Source organism: Thunnus albacares, chromosome 2 (genome assembly GCF_914725855.1).
Source record: "Thunnus albacares chromosome 2, fThuAlb1.1, whole genome shotgun sequence".
NCBI lineage: Eukaryota > Metazoa > Chordata > Actinopteri > Scombriformes > Scombridae > Thunnus > Thunnus albacares.
In genome coordinates, this window is record NC_058107.1 from 7,811,417 (window position 1) to 7,837,273 (window position 25,857).

At 41.0% G+C, this 25,857-nt stretch overlaps 1 protein-coding gene across 11 annotated transcripts in view; it reads left to right on the forward strand.

The window, feature by feature from the left end:
* Window positions 1-25,857, forward strand: part of LOC122990719 (citron Rho-interacting kinase) — a 62,399-nt gene that overhangs the window by 11,276 nt on the left and 25,266 nt on the right. For 6 of the 11 annotated variants that reach the window (XM_044364172.1, XM_044364206.1, XM_044364186.1 and 3 more), the window contains exons 3-9: window positions 1,599-1,742; window positions 2,166-2,285; window positions 22,344-22,523; window positions 22,741-22,794; window positions 22,897-22,950; window positions 23,670-23,810; window positions 25,543-25,668. In XM_044364172.1, the coding sequence (XP_044220107.1) occupies window positions 1,599-1,742; window positions 2,166-2,285; window positions 22,344-22,523; window positions 22,741-22,794; window positions 22,897-22,950; window positions 23,670-23,810; window positions 25,543-25,668 (819 nt within the window). The remainder of the gene's footprint in view (window positions 1-1,598; window positions 1,743-2,165; window positions 2,286-22,343; window positions 22,524-22,740; window positions 22,795-22,896; window positions 22,951-23,669; window positions 23,811-25,542; window positions 25,669-25,857) is intronic. The other 5 variants (XM_044364179.1, XM_044364196.1, XM_044364219.1 and 2 more) reach the window with 1 other exon arrangement.

Sequence of the window (25,857 nt, forward strand, 5' to 3'; positions counted from 1 at the left end):
TTTCAGTCTACTAATCATCCTCATTTCATTTCCCCACTATTTGTTACTTATTCACCTCATGAATTAGCTCGAAAATGACCGAACAACGCCATCTACAGGTGTTATGCCAATTTTAAGGTGGACTGGGAAATTCCAATCGGAGGCGGTGAATCGGATGCCAACTTCAGCCTTGTGGTAGTAAGATGCTTAAAAAGATATATGATCAAGCTAGGTTGATCTAAATGATTGAACACTTAAAAAAAGTAATTAAATAATTAATTAACATTATTTGTGAATCAGCACAACACATTAGCAATATGTGAGATATGGTTTAATGCCCTGTTATGGAGAGCATGCACCATTAGTGAATATCAAATCATAGTTTAATGTTTCATAGACTACTTTACCTTTTTACAAAAAATATTCATCATTTTCATAAGTGATCAAAAAGAAAACATGCAGTCATTATCCATTTTGTTCAATAATGTCATTCCAGTGTCCGTATTGCCAAGCAACCTCTGTTTACCATGTGATTTTGCAGTTAGATGTGTTCATCCTCTGTGGTAAAGATAATCTTTTGGTGGATTTGCTGACACCTCTGCTGACTTGTATTCACATTGGAACATTCAGTATTGACGATTTATTTTGTCTTTGTAAAATTTAGAATGTGGTTCAGTACAGCCAGCAGTTTGCATTGATGCATGTGAAAACTTCCCAACTTTGAATGTATTGACAGTGAAGTAACTCTATTTAGTGAATCCATTTAGGGAAATATAGACTTAAAATATAAATTTAGATCTAACAAGAGCAAACTTAACTGGCCTGTTGTTATACGATTTTTAGGTGATAAAGTCTGTGTGATTTAAAACCTACATCTCAGCGTGACATGAAATTGTCCAATGCAGCCTTAACATTATCTCCATATGCTCAAGCAAGAAAGATGAAGATAGAAGTAGCAGTGCATTGGATCATATAGAAATGCAAAAATCAACAGAAATCTACTGAATTTGTGAATACAGTAATAATTGGAAATGTACACGTAATGTAATGTGAAATTAACTTATATGTCACATCTTTTAATCTGTCTCTTAAATGTGTTAGAAATGGCATATCTTTTTGAGGAGTGTCCAGTGACTCTTAAGTCCAATACAGTGTTGACCCATAGCTTTAACTGGCTGCAGCCTGATTCTGTGACACTGTGTTGTTGTGAACATGTGTCTGCATTCTGACTGTGTGTTAGTGGTGTCATACACTAAGTGCTGTGACTGTGTATCTGTGACTGTGCTGCCAGCCCTGCTGTTTCTCTGGTTTTCAATGCTCCTCAGGCCCTGTAATGCTATAATGGCACATCTAATTGGTCCACTGGTCCAATGACGTGCCACCAAACAAGAACAGTCTTGTACACTCACTCACTCACTCACTCACATGCACACACACAGACATTACAAGTGTATCGTTACTAATATTGTTGTTCAGACAAGAACATATCCTCCACACAGCTATGTTCTCAAGGGACGCTGTAAAAAAGTATCTGCTGGCATCCACAGGCCCTAGAGATTCATTAAATGACACTAAACTGTCAGAGAAATGTTAGATCCATACTATTTTCTTTTCTCCAGGTTGAGCAGGAGATCTCACTCGTCCAGAGGAAGATGTCTGACCTTGAGTCAGTGCTGCAGCAGAAAGACATAGAGTTGAAGGCCTCAGAGACCCAGAGGACCATCCTGGAACAGGACCTGGCAACCTACATCACAGAATGCAGTGTGAGTAGCCCTGTAGTTACTACAGTGGACACTACATGGACTGTTTCACTTGATCCAAATATCCGTGTGTGTGTGTGTGTGTGTGTGTGTGTGTGTGTGTGTGTGTGTGTGTGTGCGCATGCGTTTTGTTTTTTTTTGTTGTTTTTTTTTTACATGTCTGTGTACATACAGTACCAGTCAAAAGTTTGAGCACACTTTCTCATTCAAATGAGTGGGAAGCTGTGTCATCATCAACTACAACTTCCAAAATGGATATGAAGTGGAAGCCGCACCTCTTCAAAACAGTTTCAACAAAAACTGCACATCATAACTTTCATAAATGTAACATGTATTGGAGGGCTGTTGTATTAGACGGCATTAGTTTTAGCTGGGTGTGTGTAATGAACTATCAACTGACTGTAAGTACGTATGTGTTGGTTTCAGAGTCTGAAGCGCAGTTTGGAACAAGCTCGGATGGAAGTGTCGCAGGAAGATGACAAAGCACTGCAGCTCCTTCATGACATCCGCGAACAGAGCAACAAGCTGCAGGAGATCAAAGAGCAGGTAAGACGGCATCTTTTGGCTTCGTCTTGATAGTTCAGTGTGGTGAGATATATACTCTTTAATGATGTTGTGGGCTTTAGACTTACTCACTAATGAGGAAACAAAACACAATAAGGCAGATCACTGTTGACCATATTAACATAATCATTTCAGATTTCATTTGATTTTTTTTCATTCAAGGGGATTCTTGAAACACTGTGTTGTGCACAGAAAACAAGTTAAATGATCTCTCTTTAGAGGCTGGTTACGATTGATATTTGCAGTGATGGAGATATAGTATGGAATGTGTAAAACAGGAATGATAGAATAATCTTTTAGAGAAGAAGCAGGGTAAGAGAATTTCATGTTGGCAGTCAGATGGAGCAGGTCAAGTCATCAAGACTGAGTGTGTGAGGTGTGAGTGTCAATTAAATAGGCACATGATGTTGGAACCCCACCACTCTCTGGAGGTATGCAGTCAGTGTAACATTAAACACTGACAACAGTCTCATGTTTCAATACCCTATATATGTCAGTTGTTTTTGTTGTTGAGTTTTAAATCTCCAAGAAAGATATATACTTAGATGCTGTTCATCCAAGTTTTTTTGAGAAGTGTTTGTTTTTCAAGGTTTTAGGAGTTTTCCACTTCACAAATAAAGGATCAAATAAACTGTAAGTTCAATCAAGAAAAAGTAAGGCACCACATCTTTCAGACTGTATGGATAATACAATCTGCCTCACGTGTCTGCAGGGTCCACACAGTGTGAATCTTCCTGGAATACTATCAGTGGAGACAGAGGAGGTTTCCTCTACACGCTACCAGCGTCGGAAATTAGCGGGGGGCAAGGGCAAAAATGCCCCAAGAAAAACCTAAAAACCGTGATCGAGGGGCAGAAATTGCCCCCAAAAATTCGAAAAAAATAATTTTATCTTTACCAGTTTAGGTCAATATCCTAATTCTACATGATGCCATCATTTTATTTTCATCTAATTAATTTGATTTCAATTTCAACACACAAACACAAACAGCGCTGTTGTTCACACTACGCACTACGATACCTGACAGAGGTGTTGCTCTCCTGCTGCACCTGCAGTGAAGTTCGCTGCCAGGATGGACCGCTACCTCCTTACAAAAACTCTAACTGCTCCACCCGATTAAAGCAACCTAAGTCCTGGGCCGTCACCAACACCACCGCCAGCAAGCAAAATAAAGACGAATTAAAGCTGCAAGCAGCGATGATCGGGCCCTCGCGTCCTTGCGTATGTCGGGGCTCGGCGCTGGTGAAGGGCTTCTGTCACGGGCATATAGATGTCCCCAGACCTGGGGTCCGTTTTACAAAGCAGGTTTAGTGAAAACTCAGAGTCTGTTAACCCTGAAATGAGGGAAACTCTGAGTTTTCCGTTTCAAAAAGGGAGGTAACTCAAACCAGAGAAAGAGGGATAACTCTAGCCTGTTTCAGAGAGAGGGGTAACTTAAGCTCTCGGTCAGTTACCGTAGCAACAGACTCTATGAATCTAACCTGGTCGGGACCAGGTTTTTATCAATGAACCTCGACTTTCTCTCAGTCTCCGCCCTCTTTCAGAGCCACACACTCCATTTGATTTCCTCATTCATTCAGGCAGCAGGCGAGTTTTGGCGTAGCCTAGTTCTGCCGTCTGTCATTTAAAGAAATCATTAAAAAAAATAAATAAATTAAAAAAAAAATCAGAGTCAGTATATTAGAAGTCCATTAGGCACAGTAAGTGGCGACTTTTTTTCACTAACATGGCATGTCCTTTTGATAACGATCCCGTGGATGAAGGTGCAGCATTACTGCGCAGAGAATTAAATATTCGTCGAGAGATGGTTATCAGACCACGCATAGATGTTCTAGCATTTCCAGCCATTATCTTTTTGAGCGGTACCATTTCACGTCACAGTCCATCATCTACATACACAACCTAAGCCGTCTTTACATTTGCAACATTACCAATCGTAGTCATGCTCTCACATCCCAGCAGATATTGTGTGTTGCGCTGCGTTTCTTTGCAAATGGTTTGCAAAAGTTTTTTGTACAATGTCGGAGCCAGCCACTGGCCTTCCTAAATTCTGGCTTAGGGCCAGCTCCTCTGCCTCCGTTAGAGGTGGCGGTGCTGGACCACCACCCGTTTTACGGACATCTGCCTTCTTTCTGTTGGCTGAGTAGAAGTCTGTGTTAGTTTAAATAGGATTAATTATTTAACAGAACATGATGTAGATGAGAAGACATTTATGTGTGTGAAACCAGCATTATGTTGGGGATAAAACAACTGCACAGTCAAACAGCCACTTAATATTTACTTTACAATGTAAAACATGATCAAAATGAGGTACCCCCATGAGATTATGCCGAGGTCTCACCTGTTTGAACAATGTTTTTAAATTTCATCCTAAACTGCTGCCAAGTGCGCTTGGACCTAAATGAAATAAATTAATAGGCCACCATTCAAGCAGTTTTCCTCTGTAATATTATTGTGATTACAAAGGACTACATTTAAACTTACGCAATGACCGAGCAGCAGCCGTCTCCCTCTCTTTTGCAGCTGCAGCGGTGTTGCACTTCTTTCTGAAAACATGCTCAAACTCGTCGTATGAGCGAATTAAGATGTCTAGTTCTAGGGGGGCGAAAAACGCAGCCATCCTCTTCCCCGTTGCCATGGTGACTCGTTGAATCGGGGCTCCATTGATGCTGGCTTTTTATAGTTGTGGTGCACGCGCTTAACTCCAGGTGAAACTACTCCGAGTTGATTAAACTGACTCAAATCAGCTGTTCTGGAACCGGAAACTCAGAGTTTTCTATCTCAGAGTAGATCAACTCAGAGTTCAGGATTAGACTCAGAGTTTGTTGAACCTGCTTTGTGAAACGGACCCCTGAGCTGTTTTCAGACAGTGCAAGGGGAAATTAACGTCACATCCTCACCTACTCTGCCTGCTGCAGGGGCTGCTGCATTGAAATGTCGTAGGGGGCGCTATGGAGCCAGTTTTCATCACTGACTGAATATTGCTATTTAGACGTGTTCAGGCTGGGAGTCTTATCAAACATGTGTAGCGCCCTCTAGACGGCTGGTCTATTTTTATGAGGTACGCTTCCCAAGTTCTTTATGTTTTAGAAATCTCTTTCTTTAAGATTAACTAATACTGAATGACAAGTACACTGTAATATAATATTGGTGAACTAAGTTCTATTTATTCTATAATGTAAGACACTTTTATTTACTCACTGAATGTTTTAATACTAATTTTTAATGTTTTTAATCAAACTGTAGATAAATGAAATAAGAATTAAAGTATCCTTTAAGTTTATACCTTTCTCCTAAACACTTGCCAATTGAAATAAAAGTACTCTCAATATGTCGGTAAACATCAACAGTACTATTTCTCCAACACTTATACAAATGACAAGAAAAAAGTAAGTTTTAAAGATTTACTGTTGTAAATGTAAACACAAATATTCTTTTAATAATGAAAATAAAACACAAAAATAACACTCAAGTTCAAAAGACTTTTCAGTACCTTTTAAATGATCAGTTTCTTAATATTCAAATACCCCTTTTGAGTGCACTCATTATAAAACCACCAAATAATGAAACACACCTAAAGCCGGCAGTTATAACTAACTGAAAAGGATATGGGTACCCAGTGTTAATGATGCAGGCCTGAAGCGATGCTTGTGTGCGTTGTAGCCAGAAACAAAATGGCTGCTTCACGCTAAAGCGCTGAAATAAAACAGATGGCAACTCACTGCCGTAATGGCGTACTCCTCGTCCCCTGTGCGATACCAGCGGGTTGCTGATACATGGGATGAGGTAGACGATTCCTCCTGTCAGGACCAGCGTGTTGCGGCCACGTCGGCTGCAGATGACTTCTCCCACTCTCCCGGTAGAACTCACCGCAGATCACACTGAACAGGTCCGGCACACCGCAGGCTAACTTCACCAGTTGAGTAGCTGGTTTAGCTGCACGCAGATGAAGTCCGTAGCTAAGCTAATGTGAGCTACATTAGCTGTTAGCTGTGCTCCTCGTTGAACACTCTTTGCCAAAGTACTCCTTTAAACTCGAACACGGTGCTGCACTGAATAACAGTCCTTTGAGACTCACTGTCCGTTTATCTCTACCTATTATTCATAAACAGTGTCCGTACTCTGCATACTTTTTTACTGTAACATATTAAACGCCAGGCAGTTCTCCCTTCTCTGCTCCGTATCGCGCGCTCTCTCTTGCATGTCAAGTTTCTCGCTCACACAACAAAATACACACACTTCCTGTTTAGCCAGATCTTAACCAATTAATTACCAGAATTACACTTTTCTCAATCGGTACTTCCTCTTTAACCCTGAGACTTTTCAAAATAACATGAAATATCTTAAAGTGCATATTTGAATCTTTTTAAACTTTTTAAACTTATTTATTAAACTATTTTTAAACAAACTTTATCAACCTTCATGAAATATTATTCTTAATACTTTTAATCACATTTTATCAAACATGGACATATTTAAACTATTTATTGTCCCTTTTTTAACAGGGTTACACCCTCCCCCCTTTAAACGTCTGATGTCCTCATCAGATTACAAAACTTAACTTAAGTTTCTACTCAAAGTATTAAGGGTGAGATTATGAGACCCAGCTTAGTGCTTACCAATTTTTATAGTAACCCCTCTATGTACAATGGTAATGGGTTGATCTTTGACCTTTCCTAGCTCATCATAGGTAAGTCTTACAACTGGTTTCAATGATCTTTTTGGCCTACTTGGCTTTAGTGTCACATGTACATTAGAACAGCTCGAGGGTAGTTGCTCATCTTCACTGGAGAGTGGTCCTGACTCAGAGTCGGTTGCTTGAGGGACATCTGGAACATGCTCTACAGGAGAGTGGTCTCTCTCTGAGTGACTCTCTTCTGAAGGACTGAGGACTTCCAACTGCTCTGATCCTTCAGCACTATGTCTTTCTCTCCTTCGCAAGAGATTTCCCATTAGCTCCCTATAGGGTTTGGTCGGCCATTCACACTCCAGATCAGAAGAATCACTCAAGGTATGGCTTTCTCTTTGTACAGTGTGATCTGTGGAGTTTCTTTTGTGTCGGTTGGGGACACGACTTCGAGTCACAGGTCTCTTTGGAACATTCTCCATTTCCTCCTGCACTGGTATCCTCACTCGATCTCCTATGGGAAGGAGATTATCTCTGTGCAATGTTTTGACCTTCCCTTTGACGTTTAGTGGCTTTACTCTGTAAACAGGCAAGTTTGGCAACTTATCCACTACAACATAAGGGACATTGTACCAGCGATTTTCCAGTTTGTGTTTTCCCTTCAATCCAAGGTTTTTCAGCAATACTCTGTCGCCAGGTTCTAGTTTGTGGAACCTAAGTCTCTTGTCGTATGCCTTTTTATTTTGCTGGTGTCTCTTGTGAGAGACCTCTGTGGCCAGGTTATAGGCTGTCTGCAAATCCTCTTTCAGTTTGGCAACATATGCAGAATGTGGTTGGTCAACTTTGCCATCTGGGCATGTCCCAAAGCATACATCCAGCGGGAGTCGAGCCTCTCGGCCGAACATCAGCATATACGGGGAGTATCCCGTGGCGTCACACTTGGTGCTATTGTATGCATGCACCAGGTGCACTACATGCTGACTCCATTGCCGCTTCTTTTCTTGGTTGAGTGTGGCCAACATGGATAACAGAGTTCTGTTGAAGCGTTCAGGTTGGGGATCACCCTGGGGGTGGTAAGGGGTGGTCCTTGACTTCTGTATGCCCAGTATCTTTAACAACTCTTTAATGAGTCGAGACTCAAAGTCTCTGCCTTGATCAGAGTGAATACGAGATGGCAAGCCATAATGTACAAAGTACTTTTCCACTAAGACTTTTGCCACTGTGAGAGCTTTTTGATTGAGAGTGGGGAAAGCTTGGGCGTATCTCGTAAAATGGTCAGTTATGACAAGCACATTACTCACTCCTCTTGAGTCAGGTTCCATAGACAGGAAGTCAATACAGACGAGGTCCATAGGTCCAGAGCTCACTATCTGATGTAACGGTGCAGCTCTTTGACATGGAGTCTTCCTGAGCACACACTCTCCGCAGTTTTTCACATATTGCTCTACATCGACTGACATCTTTGGCCAGAAGAATCGGCTCCTGATCATGTCAGTGACTCTGTCCACTCCTAAATGACCAAGGTCATCGTGCATGGTTTTGAGTACTACTGCTTTGAACTTGGCAGGTAGCACTAGCTGCTGTGTCTTTCTCCCTGTGTGGCATGTGCTCACCCGATGTAGTAACCCGTCAGTCATGACTAGCTTACCCATCTCTCTTTTCATAGGGAGTAACTCTGGGTTGTCTTTCCACTTGCCACACTTTAAAGCTTGTATGGTGGGTGCTATCAAGCCGTCTTGGGCTTGGGCTGCCATTAAGTCCTGCCTGGACATTTGTTCCAGTGAGTTAAGCTGAAGACGTGTGGGGAAAGCATACACGTCAGGAATGCAGTCAGGTGGAGCTCCAAGCTGCTCAGCATACTTGGGGGAGTCTGCCGATGGGCCAAGAACACCGACTCGCTGGCATATTGACTTGACTCCAGCCTGCGAGATGCTCTGCCATTCCGTCTCCTCATCTCTTGCCTCTATGCGTGACAACAGATCAGCATCAATGTTATTTCTACCTGGTCTGTAGATAATGTTAAAATCGTACACTGACAAGTCCGACAGCCACCGATGTCCTGTGGCGTTGAGCTTTGCTGATGTCAGGACGTAAGTTAGAGGGTTGTTGTCTGTACGCACAGTAAAGTGGGCTCCGTAGAGATAGTCGTGAAATTTCTCCACAACTGCCCATTTCAGCGACAGAAACTCTAACTGATGGATGGCGTAGTTTTTTTCTGACGAGCTCAGTTTTCTGCTTGCGAACGCCACTGGTCGCAAGCCTTTTGGGTATGCCTGATAAAGCACAGCTCCCAGTCCCGTAAGGCTAGCATCGACATGCAGTGTGTAGGGCTTATCAGGATCTGCAAAGGCGAGCACAGGGGCGTTTGTCAAACACTGTTTGATTTTTTCAAAGGCTTCAGTGCATGACTCGTCCCACCTGTCTCCAAACAGCTCCTTCTCATCCAAATAAACATCTCTCTTCCCTTTTACTGGCTTTTTGCTACGCTGAGGGGGGCCATAACCTTTAGTGAGGTCAGTCAAAGGGCGGACGATGGAGGAGTAGTTGTGGATAAATCGTCTATAATAACCACAAAAACCCAAAAAGGATCGTAGGGTCTTGAGATTGTAAGGTTGGGGCCAAGTGGTCACAGCTTCGATTTTTGCAGGGTCAGCAGCAACACCCTCAGCAGTCACAATATGACCCACATACTTGACCTTTGTTTGGCAAAACTGACATTTGTCAAGTGAAATCTTGAGCCCTACTTCTCTGAGTCTGTCCAGCACCTTTAAGAGTCTCTCTTCATGTTCTGCCAGGGTCTTTCCGAATATGATCAGATCATCCAGATAGACTATTACTTGGAGCATGTTCATGTCTCCAACTGCTTTCTCCATGAGGCGCTGGAAGGTTGCAGGAGCTCCAGTTATGCCTTGAGGCATCCTCTCAAATTGGTAGAACCCGAGAGGGCAGATAAAGGCAGTCTTTTCTTTGTCCTCTTCTTTCATGGCTATTTGATAGTAACCACTTCTTAAGTCGATCACTGAGAACCATTTACTACCCGACAGGCAGTCAAGAGCCTCATCGATGCGTGGGGTAGTGTATTGATCTGGTACAGTGCGGCTGTTTAGTGTGCGGTAGTCAATGCACATCCTTACATCCCCATTCTTTTTCCTCACAACCACTATGGGCGATGCGTATGGACTTCTGGACTCTTTAATGATGCCTGCAGCTAGTAGCTTTTGAATATGACGCCTCACGTCGTCAATATCCGCAGGGGCGATGCGTCTGGAGCGTTCACGAAAGGGTCGTGAATCAGATAAGCGGATCGTGTGCTCCACTTCTTTGGCGAGTCCCACATCGAGTTCATGAAGAGAGAATACATCTGCTCTTTCAGACAGTTTTTGTCTGAGCCTTGCTTTCCATGTTTCGGGGACAGGTGACTCACCAAAGTCGATCATTCTGACATCAAAAGCATCCTCAGTCTCTGGCTTTTGTTTTGGCACTGTGGTAACCACATCAGCTACACATAGGTGACCCAGGACAGCACCGGCAGGAATGGTCACTTCTTTCTGCGACTCATTATGAACCACAACTGTCAGCCGGTTAATGTCCACAGCATTACTGGGTATTGCCATAGGTTGGAGCATGACGCCTAATGGGAGAGTAGCTGTACTGGAGGCCTCTACTATCAAGATGTCATCTGGCAGGGACTTTCCAAGCACCACTTTGCAGACTACTTTAATGCTGCCACCTGCAGGTAGGACAAGTGAGCTTCGACCCTCCAACTTTACACAACCTATTTCGTCATCCTCTTCATTTGACAAGTCAATGGCTTTTTCTTTCACTGTTTCTGGGAAAGTGTTCTGTATGCCAAAGGCGTGGGCTACAGTGCCTTCAACTCTATCGTCACGCAGCTGGGCTAGCCGCTTGGATAGGTTAGCCTTGGTATTTGTCCCGAGGATCACAGGTGTCTGATCAGGACCAGGTGGATCGGGGCAAATGAGAGCCAGGGCTGACAGGGCTGTTGGGGTACCCGCTACCTTTTTGGGAAACTCTAGGTCCACTGCCACGTAGCCAAGATAAGGGTAATCAGAGTCACTTAAACCCCAAATGTTAAGGTCACTTACTGGGCGAATAGGAGTATCAGCAAGATGTCTCCTGTACCAGGATTCAAAGATGATGCTAACTCTTGAGCCACTGTCGAGTAATGCATCACACAAATGTCCATTAACTTTCAGAGGCTCCAAAGATGGTGGCCCTATTAGACCCTCTGGTATGCCTGTTGGGGCAAGCTGATCTACTACACTCCTCCTCACAGTGCAGTCAGTTTTGGGTGAGGGGACATCAGTAGTAGGTTGAGTGCTATGGGTCTTAGCCTTTTTGAGAGCTTGAATGAGTCTTTGGATCACTTTGCTTTGGTTCTCAGGGTTTTTGCACTTCCCTGCCATGTGTCCATTTTCGCCACAGCGATAGCAGAAACGCTCTTCTGTCTCAGCTCCTTGTCTATTTTGAGTGTTTACAGTCATCACTGTGGGAGAAGGTGTAGACGATTGAGGTAATCTGGAGTTCACCTTTTGTTGTAACTGTTTCAGTTGTTTCCTCAGAGCTATCACTTCTGGATCAGCATTAGTCTCTGGGACATTTCTCACTTTAGTTTGAAAGTTCTCATTTTGTGTCTCTTTGTCCCGTGTAGAGAGCGCAGCAAACATTGATTTCACTTCTTTAATTTCAGCTCTCAAACTCTGTATCTCTGAGTGTTTGTTTTCTTCTTGAAGCTTGGTGTGAACTGTATACACTGAATGGTTCAGCTTTGCTCGAGAAGATTCATATTCTTCTTCTGAACGAACTTCTTTCAGGAGCTCAAGGAAAGTTGGGGGATTAGCTCTTCTCTCCCTCAGTCGCAGTTGGATTAACATCAGATCAGCATTAACTGCACCCCTCAGAAGCTGCTCAAGCCGTGCACCATCCATGGCTAGGGGAGTGAGACCACCTCTTTGTACCACTTTGGACAGGCAACGTTCTAATCTCCTGAGGAAATCAGATAGCTTCTCACCAGGTTGCTGCTGCTGCATTCTGAATGTGAAATACAAATCGTCTCCAGACTCTGCTAATCCAAAGGCGTTTTCCAGAGCCTCCAGGCACTTGTCAGGGGCAATGTCAGGATTGGAGAGACGCACTGCTTTTATCACTTCCAGAGCTGGCCCCTTTAAACTCTCCATTATCTTTCTCCTCTTGTCTTTAGCAGAATCCTCACTCTCTTCAACCATCAGGTAAGCTTGCTCTAACCAGTGGTCGAATTGTTCCTCTCCTGCTGGTGTAGGCACAATACCGGAAAAGATCCGCAGGCGGCGGTATCCTCCACTTTCTGCTGAGGGCTTGACAGTCTTATCAAACAGATCGCCCACAGCACGAAGGATGGCTTCTGTAGAGGGAGGTATGTGCGGGGTCAGCAAGGCCTGCACATCCTCTGTGGACTTTCCTTCTGCTTGTAGAAGAGCATGCAGTTTACGGTTAAAGTCCAACTCAGGGTCTGAGCTCTGAGCCACAGTGAATATTTTCCATGCAGTTTGTCCATCTGAGCTCAAAACTTCACTTGGGACGTCTGCATCAGTCAATTTCTCTTTGCACTCGCAAAGCACCAGCACTTCATTTGTAGTTTCGTTTAACATTCTTCCTCTCACTTGTACCCGTCCCAAGCACTTTACAGTTTGCAAAATCTCTACTATGTGTGCTGTTTCTGTCTTCTCAGGAACGATGGTCAGCAAGGCATGGCTCTCATCCAGGTTTTCACCTCGACACCAGTTCTTCAGCTGGTTCCTGTACATTGTGACACTTTAGCTGCTGTTAGTTAAATATCACCATATATTGTTTTGTTTGTCTTTCTTAGTTTTTTTCACAGTTGAATAGTTCACACACTAGGAAATTTACAGTCACAAATCACCAATTTCAGCATTAATTAACCCACAATCCCAGCGGTGCCTCCATTTTATGTAGCGCCCTCTAGACGGCTGGTCTATTTTTATGAGGTACGCTTCCCAAGTTCTTTATGTTTTAGAAATCTCTTTCTTTAAGATTAACTAATACTGAATGACAAGTACACTGTAATATAATATTGGTGAACTAAGTTCTATTTATTCTATAATGTAAGACACTTTTATTTACTCACTGAATGTTTTAATACTAATTTTTAATGTTTTTAATCAAACTGTAGATAAATGAAATAAGAATTAAAGTATCCTTTAAGTTTATACCTTTCTCCTAAACACTTGCCAATTGAAATAAAAGTACTCTCAATATGTCGGTAAACATCAACAGTACTATTTCTCCAACACTTATACAAATGACAAGAAAAAAGTAAGTTTTAAAGATTTACTGTTGTAAATGTAAACACAAATATTCTTTTAATAATGAAAATAAAACACAAAAATAACACTCAAGTTCAAAAGACTTTTCAGTACCTTTTAAATGATCAGTTTCTTAATATTCAAATACCCCTTTTGAGTGCACTCATTATAAAACCACCAAATAATGAAACACACCTAAAGCCGGCAGTTATAACTAACTGAAAAGGATATGGGTACCCAGTGTTAATGATGCAGGCCTGAAGCGATGCTTGTGTGCGTTGTAGCCAGAAACAAAATGGCTGCTTCACGCTAAAGCGCTGAAATAAAACAGATGGCAACTCACTGCCGTAATGGCGTACTCCTCGTCCCCTGTGCGATACCAGCGGGTTGCTGATACATGGGATGAGGTAGACGATTCCTCCTGTCAGGACCAGCGTGTTGCGGCCACGTCGGCTGCAGATGACTTCTCCCACTCTCCCGGTAGAACTCACCGCAGATCACACTGAACAGGTCCGGCACACCGCAGGCTAACTTCACCAGTTGAGTAGCTGGTTTAGCTGCACGCAGATGAAGTCCGTAGCTAAGCTAATGTGAGCTACATTAGCTGTTAGCTGTGCTCCTCGTTGAACACTCTTTGCCAAAGTACTCCTTTAAACTCGAACACGGTGCTGCACTGAATAACAGTCCTTTGAGACTCACTGTCCGTTTATCTCTACCTATTATTCATAAACAGTGTCCGTACTCTGCATACTTTTTTACTGTAACATATTAAACGCCAGGCAGTTCTCCCTTCTCTGCTCCGTATCGCGCGCTCTCTCTTGCATGTCAAGTTTCTCGCTCACACAACAAAATACACACACTTCCTGTTTAGCCAGATCTTAACCAATTAATTACCAGAATTACACTTTTCTCAATCGGTACTTCCTCTTTAACCCTGAGACTTTTCAAAATAACATGAAATATCTTAAAGTGCATATTTGAATCTTTTTAAACTTTTTAAACTTATTTATTAAACTATTTTTAAACAAACTTTATCAACCTTCATGAAATATTATTCTTAATACTTTTAATCACATTTTATCAAACATGGACATATTTAAACTATTTATTGTCCCTTTTTTAACAGGGTTACACATGTAAAGTTTGGTGTAGACTCCAGCATTTACACTAAACTTATAGCAATTTCGCCTGTCATGGCGAAACATCAAAACTCAACGCCACGCCACGGCCACACGCTTCAATGCTAAGTAAATGTTTTGATAACTTTTGATCACACACTAGTGTAGATGACACACACTGATTTTGAAGTCGTTACCATGAATTCTGTCGGAGGAGTTCGTTAAAATACAAGGTATGCCAAATGGTCAAAAAAACGCGAAAAATGACCACTTTTATCAAGATGGCCGACTTCCTGTAGGACTTACGATATGGCTCCAAGAGGCTTTTTTGTGCGTCTTGACATGATACATTAGCCTCCCGAATTTCATTTTCCTAGGTTCATCTGGAAGGCGGGGCTACAATTTTGAAATTTTCAAGGGGGCGCTGTTGAGCCATATTGTCACGTCTATGCAAATGACCTATCCAGGATTTTAGCTGGTGTCGCTCCAGACATGTGTGCCAAGTTTCGTGACTGTAGACCCATCCCTTATCCCTAAAATACACCATCGTATTTCATGGCGAAGGATGTGTCGCCATGGCAACGGCGTTTGGTCATGGGTCATGACCTACCCAATGTAGCATCACCAAGGTCTTACATCTTAGCTGAGTCAATTTCAGATGCATCGGCCAAATTTCCTAGGAGTAATACAACAAAGAACGACGCATGATACTTCCTCTTGCCAGTAGGTGGCGCTATGACTCTCACTAAATATGGGCCGGAAAATGTGTTCAGACCGGGACTCTTAACAAGCATATGAAATTTGGAAAAGATCAGACCATGTGGAGTCAAGTTATAAGGCTTTGAAATTTCATGGCGAGACATCGAAATTCGCCGCGTCGTCATGGCAACACCTTTCCACGAAAAGTCACCAACTTCATAATATACCATCTCCAAGGTCTTTAGGCTATTCTGAGTAAATTTGAGGTGGATCCCATCACCGTGCCACCCACAGAGCGTCAAAGTGTAAAACATGTAACTTCCTGTTGCCAGTAGGTGGCGCTATGACTTACATCCAATATTGACACATGGATGTGTTCAGGACGGGACTCTTTCCAAGCACAAAAGGTTTGGGTCTCTTAGGATCGTGCATGCCGGAGTTATGGCTGTTTGAATTTTCACGGCGAAGGATCGAAATTCGCCGCCCGACCACACCCCCTCAACAATGTCGAAAACTCACCGTTTTGATAACTTTTCATCTCCCAGGTCTGTAGATGATACTGACCGAATTTCAAGTTGCTCAGGTCAAATCTCTAGGAGGAGTTCGTTAAAGTACGCGGGCTAAAAACGGCAAAATTGGCCTGGAAATCGCAACTTTGAACCAAAATGGCCGACTTCCTGTTGGATTTAGGGTATGGCTCCAAGAGACTTTTTGGTGCGTCTGGTCATGATATATAAGCACACCAAATTTCATTGTTCTACGACCATCTGTATCGTGGGGCTCGCTTTTCTTAATTTTCTAGGTGGCGCTGTCGAGCCATTTTTCCCCGCATTTTTTGCGAGACGCATAAAATCTGCGATTTTCACCAGAACTGACGCGCACGCCAATTTCGGTGAGTTTTGGTACACGTTTGTAGAAGTTATTTGAGGTCAAAGAGTCGTAATAATAATAATAATAATAATAATAATAATAATAATAATAATAATAATAATAATAATAATAATTCCTTTGGAAACAAGAGGGCTTCGCGCTGGTCAGCGCTCGGGCCCTAATAAGACGGCAAAGAAAGTTGCGGCTTCAACTATTGAGAAAATGAAAATAGACTGGCTTGGTGTCGAATAAATGAAGAAGACGACTCTCCTCTACTGAAAGGCATGCAGGGCTCACCCACCCAAAAATAGCCTGGAACCGCGAAGAAATAATCACGACTTTATCAAAGGAAGCGAACAGGTCAAAAAAGTGTTCGGCTCATCGGCACCAAGCCAACAAACATAATCGATTTGCTTATGATAAGTAATATTAACGCTAACGCTAGTGTCTTTTGTCTGGCACGTTAGCCAATATAGTGTTAGTAATTTGGCGTTACTGTTAATACATATACGTGGGTCTTGCCGACCGGTGGGGTGTTCATTGCAGTTTTACAGAAGCGGTTTTATACTCTCATCTCATATATTCTCACTTTTTATATACAGATATAACGCATTATAGCTGTAAAGGAGATCCGTCACTAAGCCACCTTCGCTTTTATCTTTTTTTTTCACTGAACAAAACCGGCATAATGCCACCGTGTGTGCTTTTACATAGCATCCCAGCATGATGTGTAACACAATAGCGTCAGCTCCCTGTCCAGCCATGCCAGCTATCCTGAAGCTTCACACAGACGTCCAGCCGGCTATGACTACCTCCGTAGCCGACTTATTGGAGGAGCAACTCTGCCCCCCGCTGCGTGTCCATACCTTTTATACAGAATAGCGAGGCGGAATAAAGGCGCAGCATTCCCGCCTTGAACGGGCTGTGTAAAAAGGGCAGCAACTAACATTAATGGGCTCAGTGCGTCAAGTGAAATGAGCTTTTATTCCCAAATTTAGAACATACTTTTTACTAACCAATGAGGCAGTGCTGGATAATCGAGTCTATTATGTTATTTTCATCATGTCATCGTGGTCAAAACCTCAGCAAGGATAAATTTGGAGATGAAATAAAGAATGCTAAAAAAAACTTCAGCTGAAGGCATTTCCAGAACTGTATCAATAAAGAAGGAATATTACACTCGTTTTGGCTCTTTTGACAGTATTTGTAGCTACTAGTCTGTAATATTGTAAAACTGTGGCATACAACGCATCAGACCCACAATGACAACAGTAGACTGGCTTTGACTTGTAGGAGGTCTGAATATGACATTATCCCCCCAACCAGAACTTTTGGTCAATTTAATTAGATCAAACCAATTAAATATCGTCATGATCTCAAGATCATTATGTTATACTGTCATCTAGTGGTTTACACTGAAGGTTCTTCCTAAATAAAACCTTAGTTATTGAAAGGAAATTGATGCATTAATTTGAATGAAATGAGACAGTGTTTATTGAGGAGGTTTTGGTTACACAAGGTGATGATTACTGTATTTATTTTAATCTGCGCTCATTTCACGTTAGAAACAGCAACTTTATGCACTAATTACTATTTTTGCCCCCAAAATGTAGTAAATGCCCCAATTTCTTAGACAGTGGGGGCAAAAGTTACCCCTCCCCCCCCAAATTTTTTTAAATTTCCTATACTGCACGCTACACTAAATTACTGAAATCAAATGTGATGAATGTGTGGCATGCATGTGAGTTTGTGTATATTTCTGCATGTGTAGCAGCACCACATGGCTGAGTGTTGCCAGCTGTGAGAATTGAGCTGTTACAAAATTGACAGCTTAGGACAATAGATACAGAGCATGAAAAATAATCTTCCTGGCATTATGCACCACTTTTTCTTAAAAAAAGGTAATAGAAAAACAACCTGTGTTTCTCAGCCTACACTAGTGCTGGTTACCAAGCACCGAATACATTGTGCAATGGTTGCTATAGTGATGAGAGCCATATACCTACGAGTGAAGAGAGTACCGATGCAGTGGGCAGGCTGTCGTGATGAGGTGCTGGGGCCTTAGCTCATTCTGTTCGAGAAACATCATTTTTGACCATTACTTGATATAAAACCTTAAAACCAGTGATGTATTAGAGGATTGCATCCTGTTCTGAAAAGAGCTTTTTGCAGATATAAAATCTGCATTTAATATCATGTACTGTGCATATACTTACCTTATCAAGGTACAAAATAAAATTTACTAGCATTATTTAATCCTACGTCAGTATAATGTGTTATAGTTCAAAAATTACATTTATACAATGCAATACCATATTATGGCAGAAGTGGTTCATGCAATTCAGAAGAGCCTTGCAACTAAGCTGCTGCTCCTTTGCAAGAAAAGCCAGTTGAAGTTGTCCAGGTAGATGGTCCTTTGTTGCCTCCCTGTTGAGGTGTTCAGGGCATGACTGACATACAGATAAAATGCCTCCAGACCCAGGATGTGTTGGAGGGATTACTTCTACATGCTGTCCTGGGACCACTTAAGTGTTCAGTATATTTGAGACAAACTGAGCTTGAAAACAAAAGTGTTTATACATTGTCCGAATGACTGCACTCAAAGGTGGGGCAAAAACCTGCTGTCCTGGCTGCATCCCACTACCTTCATAGTCTTTCTCCAAGAACTACGTGGCCACATGTTAGTGTGTACATGTAGTCTTGATGCAATGAATTGTGCAAATGGAGATAAGGGGGCACACTTTCGGACAGTTTCTCCTCCAAGGTATTCATGGTGTTACACTCAGTTGTACACATGAAAAGTGATGGAAATGAAGAATGAAAAAACAGCGTGAGAGAGAATCCTCCACTTAGGACGTCCAAATGGTGTGGGGCAGTTTATCACGATCAAACTAGTGGCCTTAGTCTTCTGTAATCCCGAAACAGTCCAAGTGGAGGGTGGAGGTGTGAGTAAGGGTTCAACAGTAGTGAGACTGTGGTTGAACTGAGTGTGTCACTGGATATGTATTAGTGGGCGGACGTAAAAATAGCACACCCTCCCAAAGCAAACATTCCACGGATACATTATGATTAGAACAAAAAGAGTATAATCTGCATCTTCAAATATATGAGGATAGTTTGCTGCTCATGCATATTACCTTGTCTGTGTTCCCATTGGTGCCTCTCAGCAGGGTATTTATGCCGGCTAAATCCAGCATTTCATCTTGAAAAGCATCTGTCTCCCACGCTCTGTCATATGACTGCAGTGTTTATCATTTTCATACAGAAGCCATGCAGTGTTGGATCAACAGAAGAGATTGGGGATAGATTTATTTTCAGAGAAAAGCAATCTGCCAAAGCCATTAAGACCTGCAAACATATGCAAAGAGACAATCTTACTAAAGACAAGAGAGCAAAGAACTATTGAAAAACCACACTGTTCCTGTCTGCCTTGTTTTAACACAAAAAAGAGGCAGGCTATAAGTGTCTTCAAATATTAACTGTGTGTGCATGATCAAGTGCTGTACTGTTGCTTTGCTGTTTACAGGTGGAAAGGTCTGCATTGATTTTTGTCCATTTGTTGTCCATCAGATTGGTGTTTGCACCTTGTTATCTCACAAATAACAAATATATAAATGAATGCAGACTTAATATTTACTGTGATGGATTATGCAACTCAAGCAAGGGCCTGTATCTTTGTGTTAAGTCCAAGTTTTCCAGTATCTCAAAGTTGGCTTACTTTTAACTGGGCTAGATCACCATGGTAACTTAGCTGCATGGCTAACCTGCTCCAGTGCAGGTTAACTCCAGAGGATCAGATCACAATTTGTCAAATTGAGTCATTACTCAGACAGGGACAAAAGTCCTCAGTTTATAAAGTGACAAGTAAGACTAATGAAGCATTTTAGTATATCAGTAAAATTACTTTTCAATTAATTTCCTCTCAGGGTTTAAAACAAAGCTTCTAACAGACAGATGACTAGTTTACCACACTGACAGACCAATGAATGGTGACTATAGCTGCATTTTAATTATGCTACATTTCTTTTGTTACCAACAGGATTCCTAACAGTACAGATGTTTTACAGTCTTATTCTAAAGTGACACTGTGAGCACTGAATCTTTTTAGCCTTAACAAAATGAAAATTGTAAATAAAAAGTAATAACCACTTTGGCCTTTTACCAGAAAAATGAATAGTTTGTTCATCATGTGACAAAAAAATCACCAAAATGTCACTGCAGAAAATATATCATCAATGGATAAAACATTTTCCATTTTCCATACTCACTCTACATTGCTGAACATTTTAAAAATGAAAACAGTATTTATAAAGTATTTATAAAGTCCCATGTAATAATTCCCAAACATTTTTACAGCCTTATCTTTAATATTTGGATTTTATCTAAAGTATTTCCACAGTTTTTCTTCTATTGTGTGATTATATTATACACATTTCACCAAACTAAATAGGTTTTTGTTGCAGCATTAAATTAATTCTCCCGCGGCTATCTCTATGTCATTGCATATCACACTGAGTATTTTACTCATGGTTTTGAAGACGTTGCTTGTAATTAACAACTCTGTCACTCTCACATGAATGTGCTCACAGCTGGACTGATAAACCCAAACTTAAGTGATTCAGTTGATAACCAGCTTGGTTCATTTTGTGTGTTAAGGGCAAGTATCGAATTGGGGAAAGAATAAATGGAACTCAGGAGATAACTTTATGTGGCAGTGTGCCAGTTTACCACCCTTAAACTTGAGGCTGATCAGTATTGAAAAAAAGATTGCTCTCTGATATATTCTTTGACATTTCAAGGTTTCTATTTCAACTGTCATGCACCCAGCCAAACAACAAAATGAAATAAAAAGAAATGCAACCGTCATTACCAATAAAGAGTAGAGTCACACTCACAGAGAATTAAACTCAAGATTTGCAGTCAGAAACATTCTGACTCGAAGGTCTTTCTCAGTCTCCTAGGAGATATTCCTGGAAAGCTGCTCTATAAAGTGATAGTGAGAGTATCTTTAATGTCTTTTCTGGTCACTTGGAAGTATTTTCAATACAAGTGACTAAATGACTAAATTCCAACACAACTGACTCAAGTATGTTTCCTTCACAGCTGCTTCTTCATGCAACAGACACCTGAATGAACCAAGGACAGCAAACTTACTGTGTGACTGGTTCTCTGTAATAAAAGATAACTGTTCAGTGCTCCACAAGCCTGTTGTTTAACGTCATATTGAAAGCTGAATTCCCTCGTCTTTAATTTCCTTAGACTGAGTCATTGTTTCGCTGAAGAATAACAGGATTTTGAAAATCATTTCTGGCTTTTATTGACACTGGAAGTCAGGACGAGCAGATGAAAGGTTGTTCCCAGGAGATCCAGCCCATCCTCATTGATGGGAGCTGTCCTACTTGATACTTGACCTACACAGGTCGGCTCCCATACATATGAAAGGCCAGTGTGGGCTAACTGGTTAGGGAGACACTCTCTGTACTCAGAGATCTATAGTTGCATATGTAACCTTCCGTTCCACTTCAGCTAAACTATTTTAGCATTGTTTTCACCATGTCTGATGCTGTCTGCTTCACTTGTCCTTCTCTGCGTCAGTTGAGCATCAGTGTCCCTGGATGCAGAAGGATGCTACTTTTTATTAGTGTGACTGACAGGCTGATTTGTCCTGTAACCTGATGAGGAGGTTGAAACTAGATGTATTAGGCTGTGACTAATTACTATTTAACAGACATGTGCATTAAGTGGCTCTGGCTGATCGTATTTTTCTCTCCACATTCCATTCTCTGTTCATTGACTTTTTATACTATTTTAGTGTGCTTATACTTATAGGATTGGACATATAATGGCTTTTATATATGCCTTTTAATTACCTTCACTATGTTGAACTGTTTTCTTGTTCAGTTTTAATATGCAAGCTGCATATCTAAAATATATCTCTTATGAATGACTTTGCTCTCATAAATAATGCAGTGGCTTCTAACAAGCACATTTTCTTCAGATAGGTTCAGGTCAAACAACACCGGGGCTGCTAGAGAGCTCTTTTCCACTTAAATCATACAGAAATCTCTCTGCCAATTTTTCCAAAATTTGCTGCAGAGGCTTCTAAATAAATATAGTCATGGTAATTTGATAAAGTGCTTTCAAGTGGCTAGAATTTGAAAAGACTGTCCCATTCCAGGTACTTTTTATGAAGTATGCGCTCTACTAAATGGAAACTACACTTATTTTCGTCATATTGGAAATTTCCTCTCTTAATGTTATTGTTCCTTCTGTGTTTAGGACCATTGCTCCTCTCCTCTCCTCTCCTCTCCTCTCCTCTCCTCTCCTCTCCTCTCCTCTCCTCTCCTCTCCTCTCCTCTCCTCTCCTCTCCTCTCATCCATGGTTTCTGTGGTCTTTGTACAGGAATATCATGCCCAGCTGGAGGAGATGCGAGTTTCCATCAGACAACTGGAGGAGGACCTGTCTGCTGCCCGTCGCCGTAGCGACCTGTATGAGGCTGAGCTGAAAGAGTCTCGGCAGAGCAACGAGGAACTGAAGAGGAAGGCTGCAGACTATCAGCATAGGATGCAGAAGGTCAACACTGTAACTATTAATGGTCAAGAAAGTTTCATAAGAAGACAGTATGGTATATTTGACATATACTGTACATAAACTGCATTTGAGTTGGGCTGAGAATTAAAATGTAACTCACAAAATGATACTTTCACTATATTTCACTCTTTTGTTGTCATTATGGAGTTTCTACCTTGCCATGATCAGTACTCGGAGTGATCTCACTGATTTCTCCATATTTTCACAGGTCAAAGAGCAAGGCAAAGCAGACACAGATGAGCTGGTCACCAAGCTGGAGAAGGTAGTTTATGAAGTTCATATTAATATAAAAGTGATGAGGATACTTATCAGTATATTACATCAATCTACACATATCACAATGATGGTACTTTTGTTTTTTTAGACCAATGCTGAGCAGCAGACAAAAATCCAGGATCTTCAAGAGAAGCTTGCCAAGGTAGAGTATTTTTGTTGGGGATATTAATGAATAATTTATATGAGCTTGTGCTCCCAAACGTAAGAGATGTAACAGCATTTTACACTTACCGATGAGTGTATAAACTCTTTCTTTACCCTCCCTTATCTTCTTCTTTCTCTCTCTGTGTCTCTCTTAAACTGTGGTGTACAGTCAGATTTGGTCTATGGCCCAAGAACAATTAAGCTGTCTTTTAAAACCAGAATTACTGCTTAATTATCAGCAATCAAACACTTTTGCCTCATTAGTAAAGATAATTTCATCCTACTGGAATTGTCTTTTCCCAGAAATGAATATTTAAAAGTACCATGCATTCTGCCAAGAGCACATGTGGCAGTGGTTCAGATATTCCATGCTGACTAAGCTCACATTTTAGACAGATTCTGACTCAATGTGCACGCAAATTTCAGAAATCAACAGTAGGAATTTGTTTCTTAAAGGGGCTGAGTGCTGTTTGTTTAAGGATATCATATTAGTACTATACAGTTATACAGTAAACAGTTTGTTTACAAGGAGTCATTGAACTTAGCACAATGATGTTAATTATTCCTCATATGCAAACTTTGTATCTGAAGCCACTGCTTTATTACCCAGTGTCATTACTTTGAGCAACATATATAACTGATTCCTTTCACTTATAAAAAGGACTTCTTAGAACAAATTACTGTTTGATTGATATGTTTTTGACTTTTAACCCCTAGGCATTAAAGGCCAGTGCCGAGGCTACAGACCTCCATCAGAGTATGAGAGTGGCCAAAGAGCGCTTGGAGCGAGATCTAGAGAGGCTACAGAACAGGGAGGACTCCAGTGACAGCCTGCGTAGACGCCTCCGTGAGACCGAGGTATATACACACCTCTGTTATCATACAGACTCATATATGTTCTGGTCCCCTGTCTGTTTTTCTCTTGTTATTCTGTGTATCATGTCATTTGTTGCTTTGCATGAACATCTTTGTTAAAAGTGTTAAAATAAATCTGGCTAATAGCTCATATGTTCGCTTGTAAATTGGTTGTTTTGCACCTTGTGAGAAACACTTGTGTTTTGATGATAGCACGTCAGATTCAATTGTGCTCTGAATATTTGACACAGTTGATCATAATTTGTATGATTTTTGTATTTCATTTCTGTGGAGCTACTTCATTGCCTCATGTTTGTGAGAAACATATGGTAAAGCTAAACAAAAAGGTAGGAAACGCTACGTTTATATGCCTCAGAGTCTCAGCTTTTCACCCATATCACCCCAGAGTCTGAGGCCTTTAGGTTATCATTTTTGCACATATATCTACCAAATTCCTGCAGTATTTACTGTGTAGAGACGATCTTGAAAGTAAAGTCGGTTATTGTGACTGGTATTATGAAGCTAATCAGTCTGCCTTTGATATTTTATTGATTGATTCGCATGTGGCTCAGTGCTCCCGCTTCTGCTATAATGTTGCTGTACACACTTTTCTTACAGGCCAAATACATTAGGTAAACTGTGAATGCCCTAACATCTAAATAAACCTAAAAGAAAAACAATCATTAAAAGCATGTAGGCCTTTTAATAATAGTAACTGCTTTATGTTCCTGGACTTTTCAGCCATTCACCACACTTATTAGGTCAGTGTTTACCATTGTTTCCACTTCTGGCATTAGAAAAAAACATCCTGTATATAGTTTAAATTATTCAAGTCAAGTTTCTGCAAAAAAAATCTTGATATGAAATTCGAAGCATTTAAACTGCTGACAAAATGGTGCATGTGATTATCTGCAGATGTGTAGGAGAGCAAACAAGGAATGTAAAAACTGTGACTGTAACTGTCCAAACTTGCTCACTACAATGTGCAAAAGTGCAGAAACCAACAGACAAAACTTTTATCCTTTTCATCATTGTCTCAGAGTATCTCTCTCAAAACCTTTAAGTAAGCCACACCACAATAGGTTGTATGCAAATATATTGTATGTATAAGTATTTACATTTGTTACACTTTCAAGGTTTTTATCTTTGGATCAGCTGTAATAATTCTACTATAAATATGTACATTATGCATACATTATGTATTCATTTATGCAGTGTCTTTAGTTACACAGTATACTTTATTTTTGAGAGGGGTTGTTATGATTTCTTCTAAAACAGTGCTTCACACCAGGCACTAGACATGTAAATTTGTTAATTAGCTCATATTAATTTAGACCGGAGAGTCAGAGGGAAGAAAATACACATCTGGTCAAATTTGAACAGCTCCTAAGACTGCTCATATCATCACATACGAATGCAAATGAGCACTTTGGAACTATTGTGATGAACCTAGAATAATGAGATGTAAACATTGCAGAGGTGGATAACTAACACACCAAATGAATGTGGCTGCTACAGTTTATCATCAATTCTTTTTTGAAGTGGAAATCTTAGGTCTAATTGGCGTTCCCACAAAATGTATTGTGATGTTCACATGGAGATACGCTTATTTGGATGTATGGATCCTTTGACCTGTGTGTACATGTCTAAAATTAAAGCGAGTCAGTTAACAGAGGTGTGTGTGTGTGTGTGTGTGTGTCGGTGTTTGTACATTACTTGTGTGCATTGTATGCAGGATGGTAGGAAGACTCTTGAGAACCAGGTGAAAAGGCTGGAGATTGTTGAGCGCCGGGAGACCAAATTGAAGGACGAGATCCAGAGCAAGGGCCAGCAGATTCAGCAGATGGCAGATAAGATTCTGGTAACCCACCTTTTATCTCTTGTGTGGAGCTAAAATAATCAGAGGAGGTGTGAGATAAACATAGCTCATTGTCATCACTGCAGAGGAAGTGCTATTTTACATAATATTTCTGGAAAACCTTTTAATTTACTATTTCTATGGATGATCCATAAACTGTTATTTCTATATACACAAGGAACAAAGTCACCC